The sequence below is a fragment of the Rhinatrema bivittatum genome, chromosome 6, assembly GCF_901001135.1.
Source record: "Rhinatrema bivittatum chromosome 6, aRhiBiv1.1, whole genome shotgun sequence".
Taxonomy (NCBI): domain Eukaryota; kingdom Metazoa; phylum Chordata; class Amphibia; order Gymnophiona; family Rhinatrematidae; genus Rhinatrema; species Rhinatrema bivittatum.
Window position 1 is genome coordinate 124,400,724 of NC_042620.1, and position 14,225 is coordinate 124,414,948.

General features: G+C 41.5%; 1 protein-coding gene across 6 annotated transcripts in view; it reads right to left on the reverse strand.

Moving 5' to 3' along the window:
* The window catches only part of SESTD1 (SEC14 and spectrin domain containing 1), a 283,107-nt gene that overhangs the window by 98,580 nt on the left and 170,302 nt on the right, over nt 1-14,225 (reverse strand). For all 6 annotated transcript variants that reach the window (XM_029605904.1, XM_029605907.1, XM_029605908.1 and 3 more), the window contains exons 8-9: nt 9,786-9,841; nt 1,251-1,462 (exon numbers count right to left, since the gene is read on the reverse strand). In XM_029605904.1, the coding sequence (XP_029461764.1) occupies nt 1,251-1,462; nt 9,786-9,841 (268 nt within the window). The remainder of the gene's footprint in view (nt 1-1,250; nt 1,463-9,785; nt 9,842-14,225) is intronic.

Consider the following 14,225-nt stretch of genomic DNA (forward strand, 5'->3'; position numbering starts at 1 on the left):
GCGGACAAAATCCCAGGACTAGAAACAGCAGCCGGAGCAAAAAACCCCTCAATACAAGGCTGAGAAGGGGTTGATAAAGAGGGCAAGGAGGTATCCACTCTCACCTTGCCCTTCCGCTTAGTATGCGGCATTTTTCCCAAGGCAAAAACAATCTCAATGAGGAGCTCAAAAAATGCCGACCTCTCTCTCGGCTGCCCTCTTCTCATGGATTATTTACTGAGATACATGCCTAAGAGCACACTGTGGATATGAATTTGTTTACAATACCAGCTGTCCATAAATATAGATTACAATTGACACAGAGCAGGGCTTTTTCTTATATAGCCCCAAAGTTATGGACTAGCTTGCCAGTAGAGCTTTGTGCAGAGAAAGACATTAAAGTGTTTTGGAAGCAGACAAAGGTTCAGTATTTTAAAAATGTTTTATTTAATTTAGTTTTGTGTATATAGTATTTGTAAAACTGTGTGCATATTGACTGACTGTTTAAAGTTTTGACTATATTGTTTATCAGTATCATATATGTATTATTACAGTTGTTTGTATGTACTCCTCATTGGATATGTATATTGGATATTAGCAGAAGACAAGCTAAATAAATACATAAATGTTAAGAAAGATAATAAGGTAGTCCAATAAAAAGATATCACCCTTTATATTTTTTGTTTTTATTTGTTAATCTTTATTTATGTACTATAATTGTAAATCAGCATGAGATAATTTCAGACATGGCTCTAAATAAATTCTCACAGGGATTGCATATAGGTATCAAATACTGTAAAACGGAAGGTACACAGACCTCTGGAGAACCCCAAATTTTAGTGCCCAAGACGATACATTTTATCCTTCCCCTGGCCTTGTCTGATAACTCCTACATCCATGAAATAATAGTATTTGAGATTCCTGCAATGAAACTTGTATGCTATTGTGTGTGCCCTTGGATTAACTTTTTTGGATATGGATTAGCTTTTGTTTGTTCTATGTAGTAACATTACATGGTAACAATTTATGGCCATTAAACTGACCGTTTAGGGTTTTTTTTTTCATTCTGTGTAGTCAATGAAGTTTATATTTATACATGCAAGCATACATGTACATTTATACATGCAAGCATACAGTACATTTGAAAATTCTTAAGAATATGAAACTAAAAACAGATGCTATGTAAGTGATAAAAGTTAGAACACTATAAAATACAATAGCCAGAAGAATCTCTGTATGTAAACAAAAGGGACCCAAGTCTTGGTGCTTACCTGCATTACCTTCTGTTGAATTTCTTCTAGCTGTGTGCGTTTACTGCGCTGTCTACAAACTTCTTGATACCGTGTATATTGTTCCCGCAGTGAGTCTAGCAGTTTCATGACCTGTGGCTGAGCAAGCAGTTCATCGTCCATCGGAGACCAGGAACCCCCACTTTCTGAACCATTGAATCGACGCTGTTGTAACTCAGACAATAACTCATGGCCTTAATAAAATATGGATAATAAATACTAACTTCACTTGGTAAAGAAATACAATTAATTTCTGTTTGCAATAAAAGATATCAAACTACTACACATTCATTTTTCCCACACTCAAGGGATATTCTGGGACAACCAAAAAGATGAAAATTACAAACATGATTTTAAAATAAAAGGGACAATTTGGTTCCTATCTGATAGCTTTCTTTCCATTAGTCCCACAAATCAACCAGCTGAGAGGGGGTTTTCTCCACTACCAGCAGATGGAAACAGAGAAAAGTTTTACAGTACTGCTGATACATAAGAAAGCGTACCACCTGCAGTTAATCAGTGTAACCTGTAATCAAGCTAAAAATCAAGCAGAATTATTACTTCAAATTTTCAAGCAAGGGAAGAGTGAAATAATAATAAACTTGAATCCAGCTAGAGAATCCCCTCCAAGGAAATGAACTTGAACAGCCATAATGATCTGACTAATTTACATACAAAAAAAGCAGAAAACAGAGTGGTCTTCAAAAACCCTGGGTGGGATTCTGGACTGATCTGTGGGACTAAAGGAAAGAAAAATTTCAGGTAAGAACCAAATTTTCCCTTCCTTATTTTCCCCAGATCAGTTCAGACAAATGGGATGTACCAAAAGCTTCCCTAAACTGAGTGGGAAAAAAGACTCACTTGTAACACGCTCTTACCAAACATTGCTGAATTTGGAGCCCAGGCATCCAGCCTTAATGTTTGGTAAAAGTGTGCAAAGGCAATCATGTTGCCACCCTTCAAATTTCTTGCAATGACACCAGCCAAGATTCAGCCCAAGATGATCATTCTAGTGGAATGAGCTCGAAGACCCCCGGCGACTACCAAGGCTATCATCTCCTTGATACATCTAACAATGGACACCTTCAAAGCCTTCTGCCCCTTATTACAACCACTAAGACCATAAACAGATTATCTGACTTGAGAAAGCTTTTGGTAACCTTTAGATATCTCAAAATCACTCTAACACATGAAGCTCCTTAACAGGCGGAGAAGAAGAATTCAAATCTCAAAATGCTGGCAAATCCATAGATTGGTTGAAATAGAACAAGGAAACCACTTTGTCAAAGAGGATGGCATTGCCCAGATGGAAATTCCATCATCAGAAAACTGTAAAAATGAGTTCATGCATGACAAAGCCTGCAACTCTGAAATTCGCTTTGCTGAGCAAATGGCCACCAAAAGACTGTCTTCAAGTAAGATCTTTCGGGATGCTCTCTTTAATGGCTCAAAGGATGAGACACACAAGGATCTTAAGACCAAATTCAGCTTCCAAGGCAGTACCACTCTCCTAAGTGGTGGGTGTAGTGTTGCACACTCTTGAGGAATCTGGATGAGAAGTTAAAGACTTATTAATCTTTTCTCTAAAACTTGAACCTTCAGGGAACCGAGAGTCAGTCTTTTCTGTAAACCTCTCTGTAGAAAAGAAAGATTTTGTGGAACTGAGGTCTGCTGAAGCAGAACAATGATTGCCTTCTCACACCAAGCTTCAAACACCTTCCAAACTCTCATGTATGCCAGACATGTTGACGGCTTCCTAGCTTGAAGCAAAGTTGTAATGACTTCTTCCAAATAATCCTTATTTCTTGGCCTTTTCCATTCAGCAGAGAGGCTGCGAGATAAAAGCGATCCACCTGATCCAAGAAAACCGAGCCCTGCCACAACAGGCCAGGAATATAACTGAGTCTTATAGGACCCTCTAATACAGACTCACAAGATTCGTAAACCAAGGACATCTGGGAAACTCCAGAGCCACTGGAATTACCTATCCTTGATGTTTTGCTATATGTCTGACTATCTTGCCTATCAATGGCTAAGGAGGAAGAATGTACAGTAGAATCTGTTGAGGCCATGGTTGAGAAAGTGCATTGAGCACCTGAGACCCTGACTTCTGCCTCTGGCTGAAAAACTGCAGAGCTTTGGCATTCACTCTGGTCACCATAAAATCCCACTGGGGCACCTGCCAGGCTGTCTAAATCAATGACATTTCATGGGACAACTCCCACTCTCTGGGATCCAAAGTGTTCCTGCTAAGAAAGTCCTCCGTACATTCTCCATGCCGGCAACATGAGATGCTGACAGCAATAGCAGGTGGCTCTCTGCCCAACAAAATTACCACTTCCAAGGAAATCATCCAGCTCTTGGTGCCTCAATGCCTGTTGATATATGCTACTGCTGTCGCATTGTACATCAGTACTTTCACTGCCATGTCGTGGATTGACTGAAGAAAGAATTTTAAGTTCCAAATGGTTGATGGACCAAGAGGCTTCCTCTGCCAACCACAGACCCTGTGCCATCTAGCCTTTCCAAATTACTTCCCATCCTCTTAAGACTGGCATCCATGGTGACCACCATCTAATTCGGCATATCCAAGTGCACACCTTTGAATAAACTGTCCCGCAAAAGCCACCAGGAGAGACTGGATCTAGCTTCCCCAGGGAGGGGCAACTTAATCTTGAAGACCTCAGGCATGGGACTCCACCAAGCAAAGAGAGCCCTCTGCAATGGCCTCATGTGAGCAAACGCCAAAGAAACCAAATCCAAGGTAGACACTATGCAGCAGAGAACCTAAAGGTAATCCCAAGCTCTAGGGATATTCAGGTGCAACAAATGATGGATCTGCACTGGAAACTTCAGATTCTTGTCTGAAGTAAGAAACACTTTGCCAACACTGGTCTTGAAGCAGGCCCATGGATATTCCAAGCTCTGAGATGGAACTAACTTGCTTTTGGCCAAATTTGTCACCCCCTAATCAGTGCCCAAATCAGTCAGTCTTCCAGATAAGGGTGCATCAAAATATCCTTTTTGCACAAGGCCATCACTAAAACCATCACCTTGGAAAATGTGCAAAAGGCCATTGCAAAACCAAACAGGAGTGCTTGAAATGGGTATAACAGGGAACTGGATTCAAACAGCAACCAACGAGGGCCTTGACTTTTACAGTCTGGGAAACTGATAAGCATGGGGGTAACCTACACGGCACAGGAGATACTACCATAAGCTTGCTGGGCAGACTGGATGGACCATTTGGTCCTTTTCTGCTTTCCCATGATTGCAAATCTGAGGAATCATTGATGAGCTCTCCATATGGGAATGTGAAGGTAAGCCTCATTTAGATCTAGGGATGCCAGAAACCTTTCTGACTGCTGCAATTACTAAGCACAAAGCTTCCATTTGAAAATGAGGTACACTCATTCACCTTTTCGAGATTCAAAATAGACCAATACTTTCCTTCCTTCTTTAGTACCAGAAATAAATGGAATATCTGCCCTGAGCTCTTTCCATCTCCAGAACTGGGACCACAGCCCTAGGTTCGAAGGTGAACTAACATACATTGGACTGTGGTTTTTATCATCTTTGACATGCATGGACAGACCAAGAAAGTCTCTGACACTGGACGGGCAAAATCTAAAGCGTAACCGTCCCTTATGACAGAAAGGACCCACTGGTCTGAAGTTATTTTGGTCCACTCTTTGTAAAAGTGGGCCAGCTACACCCTGATGCGGACATAGAGAACAGATCAACTGAACCTCACTGTGCTCCTTTAATTCCTCCCGAGTTAGAGCCAAAATTCTCACGAAAGGTCTTACGACTCCTTGGAAAAGACTGAAGACCCCTCCATTTTGCCGCTAAAAGGAAGAAATCTATCCTGGGTGATAACGCTGAGCTTATTTATGCCCCCCTTTGGAAATATCTTCTGGCAGCTTTGAGTTCTGGAAACTCCCAGGCACTTCATTAACTGCTCCAAGTCGTCTCCAAATAGCAGCTTATCTTTACCAAACTGTGATTTGAACCATATACGACTCAACCGGTTGCGCAACCATAGAAGCCTCCTAGCCGAGATCGCTGAGACCATATTCCTATGTGAGGTACAGAGCAAATCATATAAGGCATCAGCTATAAAAGCCACACCAGTCTCTAAATGCCCTGCCTCCTTCTCTGACAGAGAATTCTTAAAGTCCAATACTGGAATGTTCTGCTGCACCAAACACTGGCAGGCTCGTGTCATGAAAATACTACAAACCGCTGCTCGGATGCCCAAAGTGGATACTTCACTCATTCTCTTAAGATGGACCTTCATTTTCTGATCTTGAGAATCCTTAAGAGCTACACAGCCCTCGAATAGAATTCTTAGTAACTGCTGAGACAGGTGCATCCACCCGGGGCAACTGAAATAGCTCCAAAGCATCTTCTGGGAAAGGATACAGCTTCGCCCTGGCCCTGCCCACCTTTAACCCAGATTCCAACGTATCCCATTCTCTAACAAATAGCTTTGACCATCCAATGGAAAGGGAAAGCCTTCACAGGTCCCTTGAGACCAGGGAAAGCCTTCACAAGTCACTTATGACCCTCCAATTTTGGATCCTCCCCCTCATGCTAGGACTACCACAGACTCCTTAAGTCCAAGTTCCCTGAGAATTTGGGTAATTAATTTAGGTAACTTCTCTGAAAAAGGTGGACCACCTTCAGATCATCTCCTCTGCAACTGGTATATCCCCATCCTCCAAGGGCTCTCTTTATCTCTGAAGAGCTTTTTTAGGAAAGGGATGTTTAACCCAGCCCCTTTCTTTGCCAAATAAGCCTTGAGCAGCACATAACAAAACTCGGCTAAGAAAACTTCCTCAGAGTCTGAATCTAAGCCCAGAAAATCAGGACCCTTCCCCTCAAAAAATGTACTGGGCCGAATCTGACACTTCCAACTCCGGGAATAAGTGAGGAGGGGTAGCAGCAGACTCTCCTATGATTTGCTGCACCATAGGAGCTGATATAAAATGGCTGTGGATCCTACACTACAGAATTCACCAGCACTACTGGCTTCTGCACTCCATGGCTGCTGCTTCTTTCCTGAAGACTAACTCCTTTGTAGCAGACTCAGAAGCCAATGCTTCCTTCTCCACTGCATCTACATGATGTATACAGCACTGCAGAACTAATTTTACCAGTGTAGTCCCCGCAACACCTCCTGTGCTCAGCAAAGGCTGCCACTATGCTCCTAGCGTGACGAGAAGAGACCTCAGCACCTTGAGCTTCAGTGAAAATAAAACCACCTGAGCATGATAAGAAAATGCTTCTGCTAACCTAGTCTGCGAAACAGACTGGTGTGATCACAAGGCCCTCTCCTTCAAGGATCAACAGACGCCTACCGCATTCTCAGCCAGTCCCTGGTCAACGAAATGCCCCAACTCTCTTTTTTTTGTTTTTTATTTGCATTAAATGAACAAAGAACTATGATAGGAAAGACAATAAAATTGAGTATTTCCCTGAAAAAGAGACAGCCAGACCGGGCTGAGGACAGGGACTAAGGGAGCCATTCCACTGACTTTCAATGACCTCTTCAGTCTAGAAAACCATGCATTCAAGGGTCACTGATCCCCCTGCTCACCTCTACTCTACCAGGGGAATTGTCATAATCCAGGACCTAACACCCCTGGGAGCAATATTGTTCTTCTAGACCAACTGCAGTTTCTGCAAAACTACATCTGCTAGAGCAGCGGTTCTCAATCGGTATGCTGCCACAATTCCTAGTCCCCGCTGGCCCAGCTGCTCCCCTTGCCCCAGTGAAACAGGAACATATCTTCCACCTGGGCTTAAAATGCTGATAGCCTGGTTGGAACGTGGCAAGATAGCTGGAGTCAGTGGTACCAGCATGGTCTCTACTTCCCGCCCCCACGCCCGGAAGAGAAAATGAATTGCAGTGGCTGCATGTGAGAGAAGAAAAGACCATGCTAGAGTGGGCAGCATCAACCCAAAGAAGAGAGGTGCGGCCCAAAGAAGAGTAGCACGGTTCAGAGCAAAGAGGAGCAAAGTTATACCCCACGGTTGATGGCTGCGGGGGCTTTCTTAAGGCCGTGAGGGCTGAAAGCGGAGGAGGCTGCTGCTGCTAGTTCAGTGGGGGAGGACAGCGGGAGTGAGTAAGCTTGAGCAAGTGTGTGTGTGTGTGTGTAAGTGTAAGTGTGTGTGTGACAGCATGATGTGTATATGTGCATGATTGAGAGCCAGTGTGAGAGAACTTGTGTCTGACAGAGAGGGGAGAAAGTTGCAAGCAAACCATCCCTCCCTCCTGCTAATTCAAAACTATCTCAGAGTACCTGGAAATCAAACGTTCCCAGGTATGCAAAGCAAAGCATTTTTTTAACCTTATTTTTTATATGAGTTTTTAATTATTGGATATTCCATTCATCAGTTTTTTCAAAATAATCTCTTCTTTTTATTGTGGTTTTACTGCTGTTGATTTTATATTTCTTGATTTGTTTTATAAGGACTGATGATTTTTCGCTTTTTCCTTTGTTACACTGCATACAGTCTCTCTGGCTTGTTGTAGTTTCCAGTTCAATTTTTGTCTGCATGTTTTTATTTATGCTTTATGGTCTCTTTACTCTTTGTTAGGTGAGGGTCTGCACATGTGACTGAGGTGAGGTATTTTGCTGGCATGTAGTTTCTGTGTAGAGCTCTATAGAAGCCTGGCTTGGTCCATTTTCCTAACAGGAGGAGTATTGGAGTTTTAAGGCCTGGTGTAATATTTTCAGTTTTGCCTTGTAAGGTGGTTACTGTTTGAGTGCTGGAAATTGGTGCTGATTTGGTATGGTATGTTTACTATTTATGCAATTTCTGTTCAAACAGAGTATTTATCTTTCCCTTGTGTCATTCTTAACAATAAAAATAACTGGGTCTTTATTTTTTTATTTCCACCGTGAATTGTAATAAGCAGTGTGTCACATATGTAAGCGTGGTCTGTCAGATGTGTCACAATGGAAAAAGGTTGAGAACCACTGTGCTAGAGACAGAATATTGAGTGACTGCAGGTGGTACACTGTCTTATGTACCAACAGTACTGTAAAGCTTTTCTTCTTTGTCTTCATCTGCTGGAAGGGAGAAAACCCCACTTGTCTGGACTGATCTAGGGGTGATAAGGAATATGCAATGATACAAAAGTAAACTAAATCATGGCATGGGGATCATTTCCTCCAAAACCCACCAGATAAATTAAGCAAATTCATTACCACAAGAGTTCAGAAAATGATATAAAGATTGTGAACACATTACAACATTTTCCTTCCTGCTGCTCTAAATCTAAGGCAACATCCTTATTCCATACTCTAAAAAAAATGTATTTATATCAGTCAGAACACTCATAATAATCACCACCAGCAACTTTACAGTTTGAATCCCTGAACACTGCCTCCACTCTCCCACCTAAACATGAAATGAAACTGAATACTAGGTACGATTATATGTATTATTTTGTGTGCTCACAACTTCCATATCATTCAAAAATTATGAAGAATATTTCAGGAAAATAGTGAAAACAGATAAATGCAATCCATTCTCACAAGATAGGGAAGATCGTATCACTCATGGAAATATACAGCACAGAGTCATGTTCATGTAATTATGAGAGAGAGAGAAAATGAATAAAGGTGTAACACACAAACCTAATGGATACACAGTTTTAGTCCAAGTTCCAAATCAACAACAGGATTAAGTAACTATATATTAGAGTACCAGAAGAGGGAAACCTGTGATCTGCAATAGGCTGCAATTCTATCTGTGGCTGTGAGTTGAGTTCTGACACTTGGTGGTGGTAACAGCATATCACGTCCATAAGGAAGTGACACCTTCAGGCTGGAAGTGATATACTGTAGATATAGTTGTTGGCCTGCTGGACTTTAAATATACTCCTCCCCCCCCCAACCCCCAGTTCCTCCTGCTTTTCATACCTCCAGGCAGGAAACCCACCTCTTCCCATCACCATGCCTCTCACACTTTCTTGGGGCTCCCACTATGTCCCTCAGGCCAAAATGTTTGCTCACATCTGATGTAAATACATGAGAAGGACAGATGGAAGAAAGGAAGATCAAAGATGAAAGGTAAGGAGAAAGGAAATTTCCATTACTAATATTCTTTATAGATAATACACAGTGGTAATGAAATGGTTTGTATTATAATTTAAAAAAAAAAAAAAAAAAGGGGGGGGGGAGGGAAATGTGGGTATAGGGCTTTATTTATTACTTGTGTATATGATAAGGGACCACACTTATAATGATGGGTAACTGCCCTCACTGTTCACAAAGAGACACAACTCACAAGAAATAGAACCTTGAGAGAATTATATAGTTATTTCCTAACAAATACTAAGAATAAAAGTAAAAAGCATTCTGGACGTATTCATTTCACTTAAAAAATATTCCTGATCATCAATTAATTACTTTGCCCAATTTTTAGGTTTATGTTCTTCAAGTCTCCACAATATTTTAAAGATTATATTTTAATAGGTATGATGTCTTTTTAAAAATTTACCTGTTTGTAGAACTGTTTCTGGATCAACAGATGGAAGAAAATTGAAATCCATAGACCTTATAGGACAAAAGAAACAAAACTGTATTAATGGAATATGATTGAAGAAATTAATAAATGAGTATCTTGAATCCAGGAGATGTCAGGATTTGAGGCATCATGGCTTTACCAGAGGGATCCCATGCCAAATAAATCTGATCAATGTCTTTGTGTCACCAAGGATGTAGAAATGTAAACAGTACTATATGTGGCATATTTACATTTTGGTAAGACCCCTAACATTGCTGCATTCAAGAGACTTATTAATGAGCTGAGCCACTTAAGGATGGGGCATAAAATGGTATGTTGGATTAGAAACTGGATGAACAAAAGGCAATAGAATGAAGAAGGTAAAAAAAGTTTCATTTCCAAAGAAAGGAGGACTACCACTGGGATGAATCCTAGGTTCAGTTCTATTAAAAAAAAAAATAATAATAATTTTGGTGGGGTTTTTTTTTAATAAATTATACTGCAGCAGGGTTAATATGAAAAGTTTTGATATTCTGCAGATGACACAAAGATTAACACAGAAAACGCTCCAGGAGAAGAAACAAAAATCAGGTGTCATCTAAGAAATCTTATGAATCATGCATTTGGAACACCAAAACTCAATCAAAACAGTAGAACTTTCACTATGTTAATTTAAAAAGGTAAGAACTTAAGAGAAACATTCAAATACTTCACTCATCTAACCTTGGACATATATTAAAAAAAAAAAAAGAAAGAAAGAAAGAAAAAAGAAACACATCTAGGTCAAGATTACTGCTAATAGCACAGAATTATTACCAAAAAACCTGATTGCTAGTACAGCAAGCTTGCTTACCATAAACAGCATTTTCCGTTGATAGTAGGATGAATTAGCCATGACATGTGGGTGATGGCATCCGGTGGCACCAGACTCATCTCTCCGAGCTAGTAGAGGTTTTGGCTCTGCTGAGCATATGCAGGACTTCCCGCATGGGCATTGCCTCCTGGGCCTTCGTAGTCAATATCAGAGCAAGATCTAGCTAGGTAGTCAACTCTCCTGGGAGACGGGATGATATTGAGCATGACTAATTCATCCTATCTATGGAAAACATTGTTTATGGTAAGCAAATTTGCTTTTTCCATTGATAAACAGGCTGAATAAGCCATGACATGCGGAAAGTCCTAAGCTGAGGGTTACAATGGAGCATTTACCAAGTGAGCAACCATGGAGAATAGACTACTATGAGAATAGATTATGCAAAACTGCCTGTCCAAATTTACTGTCAGTCTTGGAAATGTTGTCCAGATAATAATCGCATGTAAAGGTGTGATCTTACAACCAGGTCACAACTTTGCAGATGTCTTTGAGAAGCATTTCCTGTAGATAAGCAATGGAAAAGATCATAGCTCTCACTTGCTGAGCTTTGATGGAATCTGATCTGTAAGCCTGCTAATTGTGTTGCTATGTTGAATGCAATTTGCTCTCTAGTTATATAGTATACATTTGGCGACTGCTAGGGGCACATGACACAAAGTGCTATGAAGCCTGGCGATGTGGCAGAGTCCTCTTTTTTATACTTAGCAAAGCTCTCTTACAATCCAAGGTATGAAGAGTTTATTTTCCTTCATGTGCATGTGGTTCAGGAAATAAGGTAGGTAAAACAATGGATATTAGGAGATAACACCCAGGAAAAAGATCTAGGCATCATAGTGGATAATACTTTGAAATCATCAGCTCAGTGTGCTGCAGCAGTCAAAAAAGCAAACAGAATGTTAGGAATTATTAGGAAGGGAATGGTTGATAAAATGAAAAATGTCATAATGCCTCTGTATCGCTCCATGGTGAGACTGCACCTTGAATACTGTGTACAATTCTGGTCGCCGCATCTCAAAAAAGATATAGTTACGATGGAGAAGGTACAGAAAAGGGCAACCAAAATGATAAAGGGGATGGAGCAGCTCCCCTATGAGGAAAGGCTGAAGAGATTAGAGCTGTTCAGCTTGGAGAAGAGATGACTAAGGTGGGATTTGATAGAGGTCTTTAAAATCATGAGAGGTCTTGAACGAGTAGATGTGAAGCGGTTATTTACTTTCGGATAATAGAAGGAGTAGGGGGCATTCCATGAAGTTAGCAAGTAGCACACTTAAGACTAATCGCAGAAAATTCTTTTTCCCTCAACGCACAATTAAGCTCTGGAATTTGTTGCCAGAGGATGTGGTTAGTGCAGTTAGTGTAGCTGGGTTCAAAAAGGGTTTGGATAAGTTCTTGGAGGAGATGGCCATTAACTGCTATTAATCAAGCTGGCTTAGGAGGGAATAGCCACTGCTTTTAATCGCACCAGTAGCATGGGATCGTCTTGCCAGGTTTTTGTGGCCTGGTTTGGCCACTGTTGGAAACAGGATACTGGGCTTGATGGACCCTTGGTCTGACCCAGTATAGCATATCATATGTTCTTATGTAACTTGAATATTCATTACAAATGTGAAGCTATTGAGAATAGGCTTAGCTCTAATAGTCTTCATCTATTCAAATTTTCCTTATTCTCGTTTAATTTCTGGGGAAGAATTATTTAAAAAATATGCCTCTGAAATGCTTCAGTTTTTGCCTGGGCAAAAATTTTGATTGTCTAGTTATTACATTCCTGATAAGGAGAGAGTACCAAACAAAAAGGAAGGGGCCACTGTTGGTCGGTGGACCCCTGAGCCAAGACGAGGTTGACGCCACCTACAGGGAGGGAACCTCCTGCAGGTCCTCATCATTGGGAGGTGGGTAGACTCTGTGCGGAGACCCAACAGGACCTTCACCAATAACAGCCCTCAATCCCTGCAGGTTGAGCCCTTGGGTACCTGGGCCGGCTGGTATTGATGTACCAGAGGTCAGGACAGGCGGCGAGCAACGGAATCCAGATGAAGGCCAGAGGTCTGGGTAGGCAGCAGGCAAGAAGAACCAAGGAACAGGCAGGAGGTTGAGGCAGCCGGTCATCCATTGCTCTTACCATGTGACAGGGGCCGACCAATAGCACCGGTAGCCCCTGTGATATACTAAGTTCAAAGGCTATCAGCACCATTTTGAATACCGGCAGCAGAGGGCGTGAGTGCAGGAGATGGCTCCCAGACCTCCTGCTGGACCACCAGGGAGTTATGGTAAGTCTTGGGGGGGTCAGGAGGGTGGGGGGTTGTAATTAATTCAATTTTAGCCAGGAAACGAATAAGAATGAATGCATTAACGTATCGGGGACCTTCCTTGCTGAATGCAACGTATCTGCCCCCCGAGAATACGAATTCCAAATGCAACGTATGGCGTCCCTCTGCACATCCCTAGAGTCTTTGAGGAGCTTCTGCTCAACTCATAACCTAGTGGCAGCCAGACGAAGTTGCACTGAGGGAGGACGACTGACTGTGGCTTCTAAAAGACTTTCGCAGTTCCTCCATTGTGTGTGCCCTGGAATCCTGAGAGCACAGGTCATCCATCCATAAGCTGCTTGCCAGATATGTTAAGGAGGCAGAAAAGTGAGGGAGTCTTCTCTTGTTTCTATGTCTTTTTTTTAGCATTGAAAAGTGATGTTTTGGGAACTGCCAGGGGCAAGAAGGCAACTAAACAGTAGAACACTGAAGAAAAATAATAAAAAAATACTAAAGATATTTTAAAAATAATCTGGAGAGACCAAGTACACCTCCATGCTGTGCGTGGACAAAAAATGACTGAGGAGGCTTGCGAGGCAACAACTGCATGGGAACTCAAGCACATGCTCAGTAGAGCCAAAAGTTCTACTTGATAGGAGACAAGTCCATTTGGTGCTGCTGGATGACATTACCCACATGTCATGGCTAATTCAGCCTGCTTAATCAATAAAAAATGCTTCTACAAGGATTTTATTAGAAACAGAGACCAGGATTTTGTTAGAAAGAGAGACCAGAATTTTGTTAGAGAGACCAGTGTGTAGTTCCTAAATTTGCACCACCTCCCCAAGAAAACATTAGGCCTGCCTGTTTAATTTTGCAGGGAAAATGAGTATGCCATGGCTATGGATGCTATTTTATTAATATTTGAACACTAACACGAAGCACATGTATGGAGAAAGATATATTGACTCAAAACATAACATAAGATATATACTGGGTCAGACCAAGGGTCCATCAAGCCCAGCATCCTGTTTCCAACAATGGCCAATCCATGTCACAAGTACCTGGCAAGTACCCAAACATTAAAAAGATCTCAAGCTACTATTGCTTATTAATTAATAGCAGTTTATGGATTTTTCCTTTAGGAACTTATCCAAACCTTTCTTAAACCCAGTTACACTAACTGCCGTAACTACATCCTCTGGCAGTGAATTCCAGAATTTAACTATGCGCTGAGGGGCAGATTTTCAAAGGCTATGCGTGTAACCCGAGAAAATCAGCCCCTGCGCACGCCAAGCCCATTTTGCATAGGCT